Here is a 19943-nt window from a genome sequence, read left to right as displayed (position 1 = left end):
ACACAGCTCAGCAAATATATCCTTGCGTTTCCGGTGTTTCATTTTAAATAAAAATGCATAGAATTTAGGCAACACGCCCCAAGACTCAAAACGCAGGCAGTGTAACTGAACAAGTAACGATTGAGTTCGTTCGAACAATTCGAAGCGCTTTCAATATCACGCAACATGTTAGGTAATGAAACACTGACTGCTTCAATAGCGAAGTGAGGTCGATTACATCTTTTTTTTTTTTTGGTAATGAGTGTGGTACTGACTTCTGATCCTATATCAGTAAATATATAGAAGAATCAATTTGGCACCGAGCTCACATGAATATCCTTAGTTCACTCAAAGACCACTTACATGCTAGTCAATGACGTGTATCTTGCTTTGCTTTTTTTAACAGAAAGCAACAGTTGAGCGTTGAGCAGAACGCCTTCATTAGAATATTTTGTGAGACGAAGGCCCTATTAACCAAAATATTGGTATATATATAGGTCACGTGGCAAATCTCTCACTAATATTAGCGGGGAAACTACATTTGTGTATGGATCAGCTGACGCCAACCTGCTTACTGTATACCGTGGAAAGTGATTATGTATATCGTTCACGTGACGTCACTTTTCCGGCCATATTTTGAGAGGAAATTAAATTGGTGCATAGGTCATGCGACATAAATTTCCGCGGTAAATCTAGCGGGGAAAATATATCAGTCTTCAGCTCACATGACGTCAATTTCAACACTAGCGAGGAAACTATAGTGGTGTTTAAGTTGCGTGACGTAAGGTCACGTGACATTATTTTTTCGTTATGCTCAGCTGGGAAATGCAGGGAGGGGACGAGCAAATGGACGAAAACAATTCTGGGATCAAGGGGCTTTGTTTAAAAGCACCTATTGTATTAACACGAGAATGACCGCAGGTTCCAGCTGGAGGCGAGGTGCCCGTAAAATACTACCTCAAGAACGGCCCTCGCGTTTCCGAGGATCCCAATGCCACCACCTGCTCCTTGGAACGCGGACAGAAACTGGATGTACCCGTGAAAGTAGACAGCGAAGGATCAACCCTGTACTGGAAGTTCCAAACGAGTCCCGGACACGACGTTGGCTTCGGTGTCCTACACATTTCGGGAGAACACGCCAAGCCGAAGGAGGTCTTGGAAGTCGGCAAGGTCAAGTGCGATCAGGTTGCTGAAATTGGGCGACTCTCCACTGAGCCCGGGACATGTGAGGCTGCTATTGTCAATATCGCTTGCGCACCTTATGACCCTACTCAGGGACAGTTTTTTTTGTGACTATGCAGCCAATGGGTGCTGGGTCGAACGAATACCTTTAGCGTCGGCGAAAGCTCTTCACGCGCATACTTCAGTTCTGCGAAATCGACGGCACCTAGCGTAGAGATCAAATTGATATCATGACAAGTTCGCCCGCTACAGCTTTCTTGATCGAGTCAGATATTCACGGCGCCTGACAATCTAAAACAAAACCGTGAAAGTAAGTTAAGAAAAAAAGAAACACGAGATAAAAATTGTTTAATATGTTCCGTGTTTTCCGTAAATACTGATGGGCTCTTAAATTAAATTCCTGAGCCGATTTTATTTTATGAGGGGAAATTTAAAAAAAAGCCAATTGAAGAAAACTTTCGCTACTACTTTATTTTTTGTTCGCCGGCAACACAACCAGCACTGCACCACTACCACCTGGAATAGGGAGTATTCACTGGCGGCCATAGCTGTGTGCGCAAATACTGAGCGCGTACTGATGGCGTGCTTCCGCAGTTCTTTTGCAACGTGCATTCCGCACGATTAAGAGTGCCGGTCTTAGCAGCCTATACATGTGCGCTCGTTCTAAGCATGCGCTCTGAATAGCCCCCACAAATATGGCGTCCAGTGAATACTCCCTATACAAGGCCTACGCATGACGTTATCTTTAGTGAGTCCCCGACCCGCTAAAAGCGACGAAGCACGGTGAACGAGAGTCACCGCAAATGAGAGCTGCGTCTGTCTGCGACACAAGGTGTAGGCGTCGATGGGTGGTTCCATTATTGACAACGCTTTGGAGGGGGGGGGGGGGGGGGGGAGCGCGGGAAGAGAGGGTTGTTTTGTCTTGTGGGTGGTCTTCACTAAATGGAACTCAAGGCTGTTTCTTTCTCTTGGGAACCACAATTTTTTTGACGTTCGCTTTTCTTATAGTCACCGGGACAATCTCAATGTATTCGGGTCAAGCGTATGTTCTGTGGAGGTTGATGAATCCTACGCGGAACACAAGCTCGTCTGTCTCTTTTGCAGGGGTTGTGGTGACGTCAAAACATTGCCGAGCTCTGATTGGCTTCGATTAAAAGGATAGAGAGTAGACCTCAAGGGCATCAGTGCGGAAAGCAAGTTCGTCTGTTTCTTTTGCATGGGTTGTAGTGACGTCAGAATGCCGAGCTCTGTTTGACTCTGATTCAAGGATAGTGGGTACACCTCAAAGCCAGCTGCATTGAGAACTACCCATTATCCTTCCATCGAAGTCAATCAGAGCTCGGCGTTTTAATGTCCCCAGAACCCCTGCAAAAGAAGCAGACGAACTTGCGCTTTGCATAGCATTGAGATCTATCCATTATCTTTCCCACAAGAGTAAATCAGAGCTAGGCGCGTTCTGACGTCGCTGCCACCTCCTGCAGAAGCAGACGTATAGTTTCGTTCTGCATTCTGTAGTCCTGTTTTGTGCAACACAACGCATATAAATTGTTATTTTAGCCTTATACAATAAACATTGACGTTGAAAAATAAAGACGCACTATATCTATTTCTACAATAAACCTTGACAAAACAGCCTACAATTTGATGTAAATACATAGCCCTAAAACACTAAACCCCCCTTATAACGATTCTTTAAAGGAAGATGTCAGTCAGGGGTCTGGTGAAGCGCGATATGTTCTCTCTTTTACCTTGTTGCCCAGCGAAATAATCAGCATCTTACGTGCGCGAAAAGTTCCTCAGAATAAGAGAGGCCCAGTGTATACTCCATCTCAGAAATGTCTGCAATAAACACGAAGGCACAATCGCGTGAGCTTTAGTTCAGCATATGTGTTTTGTTTCTTCAAGAACTCGTTTTTAGGAGGCACTTTCCAAAGCCAAACGCTCGTGCCCGAGCCTTTGTCAGCGCTGCAAATGTTTGTGATATGGAGTATAAAAGAATAGAAAAAAAATACAGTTGAAGCGAGATCTTTTATTACATCAGAGGTTACTATATCGCCTGGTAGATGCCAAGTAAAACAAAAGAGCGTTCCTGAAGTCATGGTGCCTTTTGTCACAAAATTTATTGTGAAGCATTCGTTCTCTATAATGAACACAATGATGATCGTCCGTCGCCCGTCACGCTGAGGTTTTTTGTTTCTCAATATATTGTATTCTGTAATACGCTATTTGCACACGAAAAATGCAGTGTTGGCGTTAACGCGTTACAAGTAACGGTGTTACCTGTAACGAGCGACTTTCTCCGATAACATAGTAACGTCCTCGCCATATCCCGAAAGTAGTAACGGATACCGTACTTTTGTAACTTATTTTAAGTGACGTAATTAGGTTAATTTTTGGTCTTCTTTCCAAGAGTAGCACAAATAATACTTTCCTGCTTTCCTATTTTCGTGTTTTAAGCGCCAGATTTTATGAATTCTTGCACTCATCCCACATACCTTCAAAATCAGAATCATAAAAATAATAAGGGTATTTTCGTTGGATATAATGCTTCTTGAAATATGGCGCTCAGGCAGTAAAAGGCTTTATTCATTAATCAAAAGTAACACAACAGTAACGTGCCTTATTTGTATTGAGAAGGGTAACGGTAATCCGTTCCTTTTAATTTGAGGTAACGTAGGTCTGAAACGCGTTCCTTTTATTTGCAAATACCGAAAAACGTATTTCGTTACTTTTTTGGCAACGCCTAGAGCACTCAAACATAGTGAGCGTTTGAGTTCTGACAAGAGTAATTAAAGCAAATAAAAATGCGACATTTATTTGTTAACGGCGCGACATCACGAAAACACACGCAGAAACGGTTCACACCGCCTCCGCGTGAAGGGTCTTGCTTGGGTTTTTTAATTGCTTACCTAAGGCATGCACGTTTTCATTGGCAGCCTTCAATGACTTCTTTTTCAGTTTCGACCCAGGTACGACAAGTTTGGATTACTAAACACCGGTTCTATATTATATTCCGGATAAAAGAATACAAATGAGAGGCATTTGTATTGCCTCTTGACTTTGATTGAGCTTACATTTGTCTGATAATGCAGTGCATTTATTCCATTCAAAAAGTGATTGCAGAACGTGCGGGTCAGTGGTACCTGATTGACCGCCCCCTAATCACAAGATGATTGGGGCGGGCAAAGCCTCTTTGTCGTAAGGTGAAGCTGTGCTAAGAATATAACAGTTTGAAACTACGTGTATTTTTTTTTTCAGACATATTTAGGTTTGACAACAGCCATAGCTGGTTTGCCAAGAAGCAGCTTTCCTACGTTTTCCAAGTCAAAAGCTCTGACGAAGTCCTGGCCTGAGGAAGCTGATGATTATTATATTTTTTCTTTTGCCAAAACACTACATCAAATCAAACTAGAATATTATAAACACTCTTTGGAGTACTTCATGCTTGTACTTACGTAATTAAATGACTTTTGAATCAGGTTATTATTGATATTGGTTACTTTCATAACAAGGCAGCCTAGAGACATGCTGTGTATACATCTACCACCATGGCGTCCGGACTAGAACCCTATCGGTGTCAGTGCGTGCTAAAGGCGCGTGAAAGGTAACTTTCGCAGGCTTGCAATTACATCTGCTTGGTCACTCGACCCAAAGGCTCTGCTCGAGTTGAAAAACGATGGAGGTAAAATTTATAAATCTAAGGAGATTGTGCTAACTCCCCATTCAGGCGCGTGCATGCACGGTGCTTGGGGTAGATAAAAAATAATCCGACATAAAGAAGAACTCTGCAAAAAAGAGCACCGATCAGAAGTGTTTTTGCAGCGCATATTACTTTGAAAAGTTTCGATCTGGGAAATTTTTTCAATTAAAAATGAGACAAACATTTCTGAAATTTTAAACGCCCAACGCCGACCGAGCTTCACTAAGCATTCCAACAATCTCGAAAGCCATGCTCGGCGCATGATCTTGGACATTACCGATACGCGAAGTTTCCTCTGGATGCCTCGTTTCTCGGGAGGGGACTCTATTTAAGGAAGTGGCTCGAGGTAGAGCATCGGCTCTGTCAGCAGATGGTCGTTGGCAGACTTGTGAAGTAATCCGTTACAAGTAACTAATTACTTGTAGTCCGTTACTTTTTGAAGTAATTTTGTAATCGACACGTTACATTTCTTCGAAAGTAATTTGTTAATGTAATTTTGTTACAAAATATTGGTAACTGATTACTTTAATTACTCGTCACTTTTTAAAAATATGACCATAATACAGTGACTGGAGCAATACGACCAGAACATTAAGCAGCATAAAGACAGCAAGTTCAGCAAAATAGAAAATATCAATAAGGGGAGAATAGCCGTAAAGTAAACACGATTTTTGTATGACCTGTCACTAGAACCACTAGAAAAACGGGTAAGGCACTTACAAATATATGAAAGACAAAGATCAATTAAGACAACGCCGAATAGGCTTTCCGTTGCCTTCCATCGTGTTTTTCTTCTTCTTCCTGGCAGGGGAAAGCTATTCGTATTTATTTGTTTTTTGTCTTTTACACCGTTTCACTCTTTCCAACTTTTTTGACGTCTCCTGCCACCTGCACAGACATCAATCGCTAGTTCGTACCCCCTCAATTCATGGGTTCACAACTCGCGTAACACACGATGTAGCCTCGCGCGAGGGCGTAGAGTTCTCTTTGTCTTTGATGCGCGCAACTGTATTATAGCACGCTCTTCGGTAGACTTGGAAGTAATTTGTTACTTGTAACGGAATTACTTTTAATTAATTACTTTTCTTGTAACTTCCTAACTAATCAGTTACTTTTTCGAAAATGTAATTTGTAATATAATCTCATTACTTTTTTGTAGCATGTTACAGAAATTACTCGTAAGAATTCTTCCGCCCAGTCAAAGGAAAAAAAAGAGTGGAAGAAGAACCATGCCTTCGCGCTTTCAGCATGGCAACATGAGACGGGGGCTTGCTAGCGAAAAGAGTGTTGGCGTGGGAAAGGAAAATAATTCACGGAAAGCATAAGAGCCCAGCCAGAGCCTGTTTCTGGACTCGTTCGTAAGGTTAGCCAAGTTGGCGGATTCGGCTTTTTATATGAAGCCAATTAACAGGCTTCGACCTCTTGAAAAACGAAGGGACTGCTTCGAGCTCACAAAAGAGCAGAAAACTAATGGGCCCTAAAACTGTCGCGTGGGGGCCGTGGGGAGTAGTACCGTAGACAGAGTGACCGCGGTGCATATCTGCACCCTCGGACCCCCCCTCCCCCCACCCCACCTTTCCTCCCCACGTCCTTGCGTTTTGTCCCCCAGAAGCCAATCAGCGTTTTTGTTTTCGTTTTTTTTTGTTTTTTTTTTGTAACTTGTCGCACGAAACCGTCATTTGCTTGTCGGTGCTACTGCCTACAGACGCCCACCTCACAATACACACACAAAACAGCTCCAATGAGACCTCGCCCCTGCTCATCCTTGACAGCGCTGTGAAAGCTAAGTACCGGCTGGGTCAACCAGCTATGTGGCTTCTTTCACTTGACTTCATACTAGCAAATGCGTAAGGGGAAAACATAAGGGAAGCAATAACAGCAGCTGATTGAAACAAAACAAACAACTGTAGCACCAACTTTGCTGTCAGTTTGAAGAATAACTTTCGACAGCAGGCGATAAGCTGGCCGGGGAGCACAGCCAAAGCGGCTTGGGACTTCGAAGCTCAATTTATAATCTTAGAAACGAAAATGCAGGGGTTTTCGGCAGCGGATTGTGCCCGCGGGACCTTAGACTGACATTTCAGGGGAAGGGAACACAGACCGCGTTTTCTGAGAATAAGCAGTGGCTGACTTGGACACTGGAGTTGGGACAGCGTGAGGCGGCTGTAAATGCGTGATAGACATTGAAGCCTGCTGTTCACTGACAATTGCGCTTTTTTTTTAATAATTTCTAAACAGCAAAATCAGTTCAACTGAAAGATTTCCATTAATATTTTGTGTTGAGTTCTGATTTTGATAAGTTCATATCAAACATATCAAACACTTTTTTCACTTCTGATGAGCATGTCTCGCTATTTTAGATTTCGGAGCTTTGAATTTGACATTACGCTTGTGCTTTGTTAATCTGTCGTTTAGAAATCTGGAGGTTTGAACCACGTTTTTGAATTCAAACTCCAGAGATTATTTTATTTACCACCCCACTGTGACATTAAACAGACTTTGCACTATGTACTTTTTGGCACCCTTTCTTCTTTGTAAGAAAGAGGGTTAGGTTACCTCACCTGAAGTCCGTGCCAAACACAACACCGTCTCCAAGCTTCTTCGCACATGCCTTTACAATGTGCGATATCTCATGAAAATAGGGCGTAACTGCGTACTTTTTTTCAGGTCTTTCATCCCCTCCTACCCTTTCTCTTGACATTAGAGCCACTTACCTGCTGATGTAGCCTTCCTTGTAACCCGCGCTACATAGTCTTTCAAACTGCCCTTTCACTGAGTCTGCTAGATAATGGATGCAAGACCTGTTCAATCCGTTGTTGATCAGTGACCTTACAATTCCTGCTTTCACAGCTTTCGAATGACAACCTGGTCTTGAAAGAAAAGGTTTCGGATTGTTTTTCCCATGCTCCAAAACACAAACGTTTTCCTACATAAATGCGTAAGTCCGAAAACTGCAATCCATCTTTCCCCAGTTTCTTCACAGTAAAACGCAATTCAAGCGCTGACTTTCCACTACTCCGTTCCGAAACGAACACACTACAATGTCATCGACAAAACCACATAGCTCTGCGAGGGTATTCTTTTCAGACCATAAATCACGGCAGAGTGCAACGAATTCAAATATATCTCTGCCAGCTACAGACGAACCTATCCACACCTTTTGTTCTTGAACATACATCTTGCCCCTATATTCTATAATCGTAGAACACAGATAAAAATCCAAAATTTTAATAAAACCTGTCAACAGCGATGCCCAATCCAAATTGGAACTTCGCTAAATTGAGCTCTAGAGTCGGCTTCACTCTTTTCATTAGTCAATTACTCTCCCACAAATAATATAAATCCTTAGTTATTCATAATAAAACCGAGCACTGTTAGCCATGGTGAACGTCCAAGAAGCCAATCGATTCGTTCGAGTCTTTTAGTGACAGTGAATTTCCGAGAGGAACGAACTCTAGCTCTTGTTGAAGGAACTTGGACACCACTTTTTGCAAAGTTCCATTCTCATCAACAACCGTTCGAAACGAAAGCTCCGGCTTATGGTCTTTAAGGAAGAACTTTAAGCTTGATGTTGAGCGCCTTGAACACCTCACTCTTTTGGCCATACCCTTGAAATCATCCTCCTTCAGGACCCCACAAATAAATTTCCTTGACTTCCGAATGTCTCCTCCCGATTCACACAAGGAACCCAGCGCTTCTTTTGCCTTGTTCTCAAACACTGACCGGGGTAAGATCGCAAACTTCCCACTCTTGTATGTTTGCACTAATACGAACGACTTACTTTTCAGTTATTCTTTAACCGCTTTTATCTGCCCGAATTTTCTTTTTTCTCTTGTGTAATTCCTGCCCATAACTCGTTCCAACCGTTAAACCACCTGATCCATGAAGGCTGCTTTTTCCTCATATCCGACCATTCTCGCTACCGACTGAGTTGACGAAACGACATCAAGTCTAGATGGCTTCATACCTAAAGAAAATGTAGGCCCCCTCCGCAACAATTGCTCAGATTTCCGGGACACTGATACTCCATAAGGGTTGACAAGATCACCAAACGATACGCTACGACTGTAATTTACATGCGTTCGATCAATGAGTCCTCGACTGTCCTGCTAATTGCGCGTTCAATGTAACAGATTACCAAGTCTGATGCAGTGGGCGTTCTGCCTCTTGATGCTGTACAAAACGCGTCTCCGCCTTGCACCCCAAAGCCGGTTGAAGTGGGCCTTCCTGACGTTGCTCCAGTGCTGAAAGCCCTTGTAGCGTCGAAAATCCATCCCGAGGAGTAGAATCAACAGTCTGTCACTTGCGTTGCGGATCTCCAAAATCCTTAGTGACGTACTGTCCCAGCACGTTCTGTAGATCTTCTTTTCGGTGGTCCAGGGAATTGCCGGTGACGATAGATGAATGAAGACGAATTTCTTCCGTATGCACATGTGAACATGCCAAAAAACGCAACTTCGGATTCAAGTTCCGCCAACCGGCGTCCTAACTTGTCAAGGGCAGCGAAAGCTTGATACAGCAAAGTAGACCACGATGAGAATGAAGATGTATATAAAAAAGGAAGTAAGCCTGCTTCACGTACGATCAACAAAATAACAGTGAGAGCGCAGGCGAGCGGGTGTAGCTTTACGATTTCTTTAAATTACTCAAGACTTTCACGAGAAAACTATGAAGCATCAAAACGGGGAAGAGAAAGGCAAAGTGATAGGAAGACAACGTCTCGAACGCACCTAAAAGCTATCCTCAGTTCTCTCTCTTATGGTGAATTCCGCTCGCAGATCTCGAGCGCTCCAAAAGCGCTCCATTTGGAGCGCGCATATTCCGCTCGCAGATCTGGCTCGAGTTGGTCATCTTCCGCTCGTAGATCTCTGGCAGCGCCCGCTCCACGGAGCGCCCCAAACTCCGCCGAACTTGCTCTGCGGGTTTTCACGGATCTCTCCGGAAGCTGACAGAGCGGCCCACGTGATTTCCGTCTAAATCGGCGGTGCGCATGCGCGGCGAGGTTGGAGAGATCGGCGGGCCGGTCGGGTCGTGGAGTTGGATCTGTTCGGGTGCGTCGGTTGTTTACTCTGGATTGTGACGGCTCGAACGTATTCTACCTCGCGTAGATCAGGGATAAAAAGCCGGGAATGTGGAGCGTGGCAAATCGTAAGCGCTGACGTCTGTGATCGTGAAAGGAAGAACAAGAAAAAGAACACCAGAAAAGCCGGAGGCAGACGCAAGGTTAGGCCTATTCATTCTGCAGCCAGTGATTGTTTACCTTTTTACACTGCATTCCGTCGGCGTTTTCCCGTGAAATAAAGCAAGAAGTGGTTAGGCAACGACCGCGCAAGTGATGGTTTGTTACCTGTGTTTATTAAAGTCGTACTACAAATCTGAACTCCACCGCTGGCAATCGCTGCATGTCCGTGCCCCGCCGCTTCGAGGCGGCCGAAAGGTATGTGACGGTGCCGAACGCGGACGTCTTCGTTATTTGTGACATGGGCGCCGCAGTACGTATAATTTCGCCTGGCCTGTGTCGCGTGTTACTCCTGCAGCTAAGCAGTGACAGTCGTCACTAGTCGTTGGAAAGATCAGCCGGCTGAGGCGTTGGTGGGCTTGTCAAGTTCGAGCAGCGGCCATTTTGTACGGCGGCGGAGGGAGAAGGAGTGGGGAGGGGGTGTGTGGGGGAGGTCGCTCCAAAAATGCAAGTTTATCTTCCCCTCGTCGATTCGGAGCGGGTCCCACGGAGCGGAATGTTGCCTCCCTCGCGGATTTTGGAAAGCGCTCCAGATCTACGAGTGGAATTCACCATTATATACCTCCACTCCTAACGTCGCCAGCACCCGCACACAGCCTCCGCTGTCCAAGGACACAGACTTACTTTTTCAAACATAAATCGCGGACAGCTCCCCCCCCCCCTCCCAATAAGAAAACAACAACAACAAACAAACAAACAAACACTCTGCTATGGGTAATGGTCCGAAAAGAATACCCTCGGAGAGCTATGTGGCAAAGCGGTATGTCGGTGACACTGTATTCTGATCGTTTTGGAACGGAGTAGCGAAAACGGTGCAAGGTTTGATAAGAAAGTCAGCTCCTCAATTACGTTTCACTGTGGAGGCACCGGAGAAAGATGGTTTACAAGTTATGAACCTACGGATTCATGTAGGGGAAGTTTTTTGTTGGGAGTTTGGAAAAAACAATCCGAAACTTGTTCGTCCAAGAACAAGTTTTCATTTGAAAACTGTGAAAGCGGGAGTTGTAAGGTCACTGGTCATCAACACATTGAACTGGTCTTGCATTCAATATCTAGCAAACTCAGTGAAAGGGCAATTTGAATAACTATGTAGCGCGGGGTACAAGGAAGGCTACATCAGCAGGCAAGTGCCTCTAAAGTCAACAGAAAGGACAGGAGGGATGAAAGACCTAAGAAAAGGCACGTAGTTCTGCCCTATTTTCATAAAATATCGCACAACATAAAGGGATGTGCGAAGAACTTCGGAGTCGACGTTGTGTTTCGCACGGATTTCCCCCTTTCTTACTGAGAAGAAAGGGTGCCAAAAACCACACAGGGAAAAGTAAAAAAGATTGGGGTGGTGTATGAGATCCCTCTAAAGTGTGGATTGAAATACGTGGTTCAAACCTCCAGCTGTCTAATCGACAGATTATAAGGGGACAAGCGTAATGTCAAAATCAAAGCTCCGAACTCAGAAATAGCGAGACATGCTCAGGAGTGCAATAATTGTACGATTCAGTGGTCAGAAACGGAAGTCGTACACAAGGAATTCAATGGCATGAAAATGGTAGTTAGAGAGACAGTCCGAAGAAAAACGATGGGTTATTGTATAAGCCAGGCGTCACTGCAGCTTAGTGGCGCATCCAAGGCCTTCCTGCGACTTTAAGTTTGGTCTTTGTTGTTTTCTTTCAAAGGGGGAGACGAAGGCAAGGTATAATGGGGACCGCGTTTGTCAGCCTGATAACGGTTTAGTTTGCAGCAAGTTGATCTGGTGTGTGTCCCACTGTTCATGTCCCCCTTTTCCTTCCGCCTTATGAAGATAGGTGTGGCGTGTATAACTATATCTGTGTGTGTGTGTTTTTTTTTTTCATTTTTGTGCCCATGTCTGCGGTTTAAGTTTGTGAAAGGAAGTCTGTGTCCTTAAAGAGCGGAGTCTGTGTATACGGGGGCTGGCGACATTGTGAGTGGTGGTGTATAAAAGAGAGAACTGAATAAACATTTTAGTTGTGTTCAAGACGTTTTCTTCCTGTCCCTTTGCCGTCCTCGTCGACGGCTGGATGCTCCATATTTTTCTCAACCCAGTCTCGGGTAATTTCAATAAATGGTAAAGCCACACCAGCTCGCCTGCGCTCTTACTGTTATATCGATGCACGCACACGCACCGCGATTGAGACAGCAAAAGGGAGAGGTAGAAGGCCTCAAACGTTTTATCGTCAACGCCTTGTACTAGCTAATTTTATGGTTTTCACCAACGCCAACAGATACGTATTTGAAATCAGTATATAATAGGACGTGTTTAAGAAAAGTAACGTTTCTGAGTTTCAGACGGCCTCAGGCTTATTCCATTTTGTAAGTTTCATTGTGTGTTTGTTTTCTTGCTTTCGATCCCAGGCTCTAACTTTACCATCGTGATTATCTACTTTCCCTCATTTGATTGGTATTGAGTTTCTAAATAGTGACTTGTGTTATAGATATGAAAAGTGTCTTTTTTTATATATATAATGTCGCGTCCGTGGTGGACTTGGGACCTGACTCGGCTGAGACGCCGTGGAACGGAACTCTAACTCCGCTGGGCCCGTTTTTTTGTTAATTTTTGGGGTATTCTTTACGTTCTGGAAAGTTCCAGCCCATTCTTGGCTGCCACTGAATGTTCTGATTCGGAACAATGCTGAACGTACCGCGTGCATAAAATCAGCTGTAACGCGCTGCTTCGAGTAGACCATCCTTCCGTCACCGACGCAGGATGCTTGATACCTTCTTTTTTAGTTTATAAATATAAGCACACCTTCTCCTCATTAAATACCCATTTTTAGTTTTACACTTATAAATATTGCCGCGCGCCAAGTAGGCAGCGCGGCCGTAGCCTAACGGTTATCGCGCTTGCCTCCCACGCGAAGGGCCAGGGTTCAATTCCTGGCCGCGGCTATGCATTTTTGTTAACACTGTAATGTGATGTTCTGGTGAAATCGAGAACCGTCTAGCTGATTCGAGGTCAGAATTTTCTACGCGTCGAACCTTCTACGTCGAATGCTCCAGAAGCCAACGTGTGTACAAAAGCGGCTCCGCAGGCAAGCCGGAGTCAGTTTCGCTCCAGCGTTCGACTGTGCTGCTACGCCGACTTCGACGCCCGCGACGCTCTGTTATTATCTTTGTTCTCCCTTTATTTTTTTGGCACAAGTTCGCCACATTAAACGTTTATTTCTTCCCGTTTATTTCCTTTTATTTTGGTCACCACCCGTGACATTTTGGTGGAGGTGCGGGGTAGCGCATGCCCGTGCAGCGTTCCCCTCCCAGGGCCCGCAGTGCAAGCCCGATTCCGAGCCCGGTGAGAACACCACTCGACGCGGAACCTGAAACTCGGACCAGTCGCCGCACCCAAGGTCTGCACCCGGAATACGGACTTCTGCCACCCAGGACCAAGCAGCCGACGAAGCCGACGATGGACGGCCAGCAGTCACAGACCCCGGCCGCTCCTGCCTTCATCTACCTGCCAGTCACACCCCGGACTCCGACGCCATTCCACGGGGACGCCCACGAAGACGTCGAGGACTGGCTTCAACAGTACGAGCGGGTGGCCCAGCACAACCGATGGACGGACGACCAGCGCCTGCAGAACCTTTACTTCGCACTGGAAGGAACGGCCAGGCACTGGTTCGAGAATCGGGAGACATCATTGATCTCGTGGACCGCCTGCAAGAATGAGTTGAGGCGAACTTTCACAAACCAGTATCGACGGGAGAGGGCCGAGGACCTTCTTCGAATGAGAACCCAGGGCGCAAACGAGACCATCACGAGTTTCGTCGAGGATGTCCTGCGCCTGGTCACTCGCGCCGACCCTGAAGCCACCGACGAAAAGAAGTTGCGGATCCTGATGCGAGGCGTACGAGATGACATCTTCGGAGGCCTCGTCCGCAACCCGCCGACCACCGTCGAGACGTTTGTAACAGAAGCGACCAACATTGAACGGGCCCTGCAAGCACGAGCCGCTCACTTCCATCGAGCCCCTGCCGTCGCTGCACCCACGCCGTCAAGCTGCGCCCTCAGCCCCAATATTCCGGGGATCCGAGAAATAGTCCGGGACATCGTCCGTGAAGAACTGAAGAAGCTGATGCCTGCCGCCGAACGTCCAGCTTCACTCTCGATCGCCGAGATTGTTCGAGAAGAGGTCCAGCAAGCGCTCCAGCCAGACGTTCTCGCCGACGCCGCACCGGAACTACCAGCTGTGACCTATGCGGCCGTTGTTCGTCGTCCGCAGCCTCCTATTGCTCGGCAGTACCCAGCTGCACCCCAACGAGAGGTCTCTTCGCCGCAGTACGCGCCGCGCCAAGAGCAGCGTGGACTTCGAAAGACCGACGTGTGGCGCACGGATGACGGACGCCCGATGTGCTTCCACTGCGGGGAGGCTAACCACGTTTACCGGAGGTGCCCCTACCGCCAGCTCGGCCTGCGAGGATTCGCTCCAAACGACCGTCGACCTCGTTTTGGAGAACGACCAAGGGACATCGAAGAATACCTCCGTCGCCCTCCGTCACCAGCGCCCACCGCACTACGAGGTTCCCGTTCTCCATCCCCCCGACGTTCCGCGTCGCCTTTCCGTCGGTCGCGCCGTGACAGCCTGTCCCCCCTATCCCGTCGGGAAAACTAAGTGCGGCAACGCCTGGAGGTGCCGTTGCCGAAGACGACCCGAGTAAAGAGCCTCCAAGAACGCCGGAGCGCTCCCACTCTCCCGACGTCACGCATCGCTACGACGCCCCTGCAACGGTGTCCAACAACCTAAACGTCGTCATCGACGGCCACGACGCATCGGCACTCGTGGACACCGGAGCAGACTACTCAGTCCTGAGTGGGAGGCTCTCCCGCCGCCTTCGAAAAGTCATGACGCCGTGGGAAGGACCCCAAATACGAACCGCCGGAGGACATCTCATCACACCAGTCGGGAGATGCACTGCTCGCGTCGAGATCCACGGTGAAACGTGCCCTGTCAAGTTCGTCGTTTTGCATGACTGTTCGAGGGACGTTATCCTCGGAATGGACTTTCTCTGCGAGTATGGCGCCGTCATCGACCTCGGAACAAACCGGCTGACGCTACGAAAACCTGCTCCACCAGCGGAGGAACCCCAAGCGACGTCACCCACGGTCCGAGTCCTCGCAAACCACGTAAACCTACCACCGCGGTCGAGTGTTTTCGTACTTGTCGGGATCGATGAAGCTTCCTCTGGCGAAGTTCTTCTCGAGGGAAGCCTCCAACTGCTCCTGGGAAGAGGCATAGGCGTCGCAAGGGGAGTAGCTGAACTTCAGGATGGGCGGACTGTGGCCTACGTGACGAACTTCCGAAACGAAACGCAACACCTCACGAAAGGTGCAGCCGTGGGCCACGTCGAGAAACTCCGAAACCCCGCCGAAATCACCGCGATTACTGACGAATCCTCGCCGCCACAGCAAGACAGTACGTCGCCAGCGCAGCTCGACATTGACCCTAAGCTTCCGGACCCTAAACGGCGTCAGCTGGTTAACCTCCTCGCCGAATACCGCGACTGCTTTGCGACGTCGTCGAAGGTGCGCCAGACCGCGGTTGCCAAGCACCGCATCGTTACCGAGGACGACGCGCGCCCTGTGCATCGATCGCCGTACAGAGTCTCCGCTAAGGAAAGGGAGGTGATCCATCAGCAAGTTCAAGAGATGCTGAATGACGACATCATCCAAGCTTCAAGCAGTCCATGGGCCTCTCCAGTCGTGCTGGTTAAGAAGAAGGACGGAACGCTTAGGTTCTGCGTGGACTACCGGCAGCTGAACGCGGTGACGAAGAAAGACGTCTACCCACTTCCCCGCATCGACGACACGTTAGACCGGCTGCGCCACTCTCGATACTTCTCATCGATGGACCTGAAGAGCGGCTACTGGCAGATCGAAGTCGACGAACGGGACCGAGAGAAGACAGCTTTCGTCACGCCGGATGGGCTGTACGAGTTCAAGGTGATGCCCTTCGGACTATGCACGGCGCCAGCAACTTTCCAGCGTGTCATGGACACCGTACTGGCAGGACTGAAGTGGCAGAGTTGTCTCGTCTACCTTGACGACGTCGTAGTATTTTCAGCTGACTTCGACGAGCACTTGAGACGACTCCGAGCTGTTCTTCAAGCCATTCAGACCGCCGGACTCACACTCAAGCCGTCAAAGTGCCGGTTCGCCTATGACGAACTGAAGTTCCTTGGCCACGTGGTTAGTAACGAAGGCGTCCGCCCAGACCCCGAGAAGACTCGCGCCGTCGCGGCATTTCCAGCGCCGACAGATAAGAAGGCCGTGCGAAGATTCCTTGGACTTTGTGCCTATTATCGACGCTTCGTTCGGGATTTCGCAAAGATTTCCGCACCACTTACGAATCTCACGAAGGACGCCGAGAAGTTCGAATGGGCCGAGGAGCAACAGCAGGCATTCGACGAACTGAAACGACGACTCCAGACTCCTCCTGTGCTTGGACATTTCGACCAGGATGCGGAAACAGAAATTCACACGGACGCAAGTAACGCGGGACTGGGCGCAGTACTAGTCCAAGTGCAAGAAGGCATCGAGCGAGTCATCGCCTACGCAAGTCGGACATTGTCCAAGGCGGAAAAAAATTACTCCACGACTGAGAAAGAATGCCTTGCGGTCGTCTGGGCAATAACGAAGTTTCGTCCGTACTTGTACGGGAGCCCGTTCCGTGTAGTCACGGACCACCACTCGCTCTGCTGGCTTGCGAACCTGAAGGACCCGTCAGGACGCCTCGCTCGATGGAGTCTTCGACTACAAGAGTTCAACATGACAGTGGTCTATAAGTCAGGCCGCAAGCACAGCGACGCCGACTGCCTGTCCAGAGCCCCCGTCGAAACCCCTTCCGGCTGCAGCGACGACAATGACGACGAGTGCTTCCTAGGAGCAGTGAACACCGACGATATGGCACGACGTCAACGGGACGATCCTGAGCTGCGCGCATTAATCGAGCACCTGGAAGGGGGCAGGAGTACCGTGCCACGTGTCTTCTCACGAGTACTGCCGACCTTCGCCATCCGACAAGGTGTACTCTACAAAGAGAACTTCGGCGACAACAACACACCGTGGTTGCTGGTAATCCCGAGTGACCTTCGAGAGGAGATCTTCCAAGCCTGCCACGACGACCCGACATCCGGACACCTTGGTTACAGCCGGACACTGGCCCGTATTCGTGAAAAGTATTACTGGCCGAAGCTCCCCAAGACCGTCCACCTATACACACGATCATGCCACGAGTGCCAGCGACGCAAGAAACCGCCGACGAGGCCGGCCGGACTTCTGCAGCCCATTTCTCCTCCAACTACACCCTTCCAGCAGATCGGAATGGATCTACTTGGTCCTTTTCCGCCTTCGACGTCGGGGAACCGCTGGATCATCGTCGCCACAGATTATCTCACGCGGTACGCCGAAACGAAAGCTCTTCCTTCAGGGACTGCTGTGGAAGTCGCCAAGTTTTTCATCGAGTCCATCGTCCTCCGGCACGGCGCACCCGAAGTTCTGATTACAGATCGCGGATCTTCGTTCATGGCCCAGCTGACGCAAGAGATCCTTCGTCTCAGTGGCACCGGCCATCGTCGAACCACTGCATACCACCCGCAGACCAACGGGCTGACCGAGCGACTCAACAAGACAATCGCCGATATGATCTCCATGTACGTCGACGTAGAGCACAAGACGTGGGACGAGGTGTTGCCCTACGTCACGTTTGCCTACAATACGGCGGTTCAGGAGACCACTGGATTCACCCCTTTCCAGTTGGTACATGGTCGGAAGGTAACGACCATGCTGGACGCAATGCTGCCCCATGAGCCATCTGACAATGAGAGCGACTACGCCCAGGCGGTTGCTCAACGTGCCGAAGAAGTCCGCCAGCTCGCCCGAATCATGATTCAAGACCAGCAACGCGTCGACGCGGGCCGCTACAACCTTCGTCGCAGGGACGTTCACTTCCAGCCCGGAGACAGGGTGTGGGTGTGGACGCCCATCCGTCGCCGCGGCCTCAGTGAGAAACTGCTGAAACGGTACTTTGGACCGTACAAGGTACTTCGTCGCCTCGGCGAGCTGAACTACGAGGTGATGCCTGACGGAACAAGAACATCATCACGCCGCCCACCACGACCTGAAGTCGTCCACGTCGTGCGCCTGAAGCCGTACTACGCTCGATAGGACTGTGAATCTTATGTGTTTCAAGTGACTCTTTAGTTTACCGTTCTTTTTATGTGCTTTGTTTTGTTTTGAAATGCATCGGGGCGATGCACTTTTTAGGGGGGGAGTAATGCCGCGCGCCAAGTAGGCAGCGCGGCCGTAGCCTAACGGTTATCGCGCTTGCCTCCCACGCGAAGGGCCAGGGTTCAATTCCTGGCCGCGGCTATGCATTTTTGTTAACACTGTAATGTGATGTTCTGGTGAAATCGAGAACCGTCTAGCTGATTCGAGGTCAGAATTTTCTACGCGTCGAACCTTCTACGTCGAATGCTCCAGAAGCCAACGTGTGTACAAAAGCGGCTCCGCAGGCAAGCCGGAGTCAGTTTCGCTCCAGCGTTCGACTGTGCTGCTACGCCGACTTCGACGCCCGCGACGCTCTGTTATTATCTTTGTTCTCCCTTTATTTTTTTGGCACAAGTTCGCCACATTAAACGTTTATTTCTTCCCGTTTATTTCCTTTTATTTTGGTCACCACCCGTGACAATATAAGCACACGTTCGCCTCATTAAATATCCATTTTTAGTTTTACACTCGTTGATTATTTTTCATGCATTATAATATGAGAATAGGTGTTTTCTTTCAACGATAAAATCAAAAGACTGAAGTCTGCTTTTCATTAAAAACAGTGTTGTAAAGCAGGGATGTTTGAATACATTTTTATAACTAACAGGATGGACGGTTTGAAACATGTATCCCACAAAGAAGGATGAACTCCAGTGGTTGGTAAGATTTCACTTGGGGGCAGTAGGTTTGTGACCTTCTATCTAGTGCATAAGTTACACTTTTGTTAAAAAAAATGGATATTAGTTTGAAGGTTTCTAAGTAGCAATTGACCTGATAAAGCTGAACCTGTGTTTCTAAGCAAGTAAGAACGAGGGGAATCATGGGTAAATAAGGAATGTTGCGGACCTTGAAGGGCTATTGACTATTGAAAGATAATTGTTTTATCGTTGAAAACAACTGTAATAAATGTTTCCTAGATATCATCCTCAAACGTGGTGGCCTGGTAACTGCGCATGTGACAAAAACAGAAAAGGAAAAAATAAATAAGGGAAATCGGATATGACGCGTTTTCGGAAGTCATAAACGTAGACAGTCAATATCGAAATGGTGCATTTCTTGCTTTTTCGAAGGACTAGAACTCCCAGTGTCGTTCTGTCTCTTCTTCTCTTATCGGACGACGGGTGCTCGTGCCAGCGTCTTGCCCACCGACCGCGCGCCTCTTTTACTCCGCGCATCCTGTCTTTTTTCTCCACGTGCCGATGGCACGGCCCTTAAGTCGCAGTTTCTTTAATAGACCAGTGATTCGCTAAAAACTTCCTGACTTTAATTTATTTTTCATTTAAAAAGCAGCGGCGTCGTGCGTTTCCAATCGTTGTAAACAAAATATTTGAATATTTTCCTTGATGATCGTTAGAAACATACAAATAGTCTACCCCCAAGTTGTTGAAAAATATATGCCTTCGCCATCTTCATCATCGCAAAAGCAAAACGAGGAGGAGCTTAGGAAAAGGCGGCTTTTGGTGAAATGGTTCTCAGAGCAAAACTATTTTTTTTTTTTTTGCTACATGTTTTTTGGGGATTACATTACGCCATCACGAAGCGTTAAAAACAATGAAATGTCGAGAT

The 19943-nt window shown here is 47.8% G+C and overlaps 1 protein-coding gene across 1 annotated transcript in view; it reads left to right on the top strand.

The window, feature by feature from the left end:
• Positions 1-4635, top strand: part of LOC121836065 (SEC14-like protein 2) — a 33776-nt gene extending 29141 nt beyond the window's left edge. Inside the window, exons 11-12 of the mRNA XM_042290724.1 lie at positions 901-1204; positions 4420-4635. Of these exons, the coding sequence (XP_042146658.1) occupies positions 901-1204; positions 4420-4514 (399 nt within the window). The 3' untranslated portion in view covers positions 4515-4635. The remainder of the gene's footprint in view (positions 1-900; positions 1205-4419) is intronic.
• The last annotated feature ends 15308 nt before the right edge of the window (positions 4636-19943 follow it).

Source organism: Ixodes scapularis, unplaced genomic scaffold (assembly GCF_016920785.2).
Source record: "Ixodes scapularis isolate PalLabHiFi unplaced genomic scaffold, ASM1692078v2 PGA_scaffold1__304_contigs__length_218370807, whole genome shotgun sequence".
Classification (NCBI taxonomy): Eukaryota; Metazoa; Arthropoda; class Arachnida; order Ixodida; family Ixodidae; genus Ixodes; species Ixodes scapularis.
The sequence above is the reverse complement of the archived record's forward strand: the minus strand, read 5'-3'. Positions and strand labels throughout refer to the sequence as shown.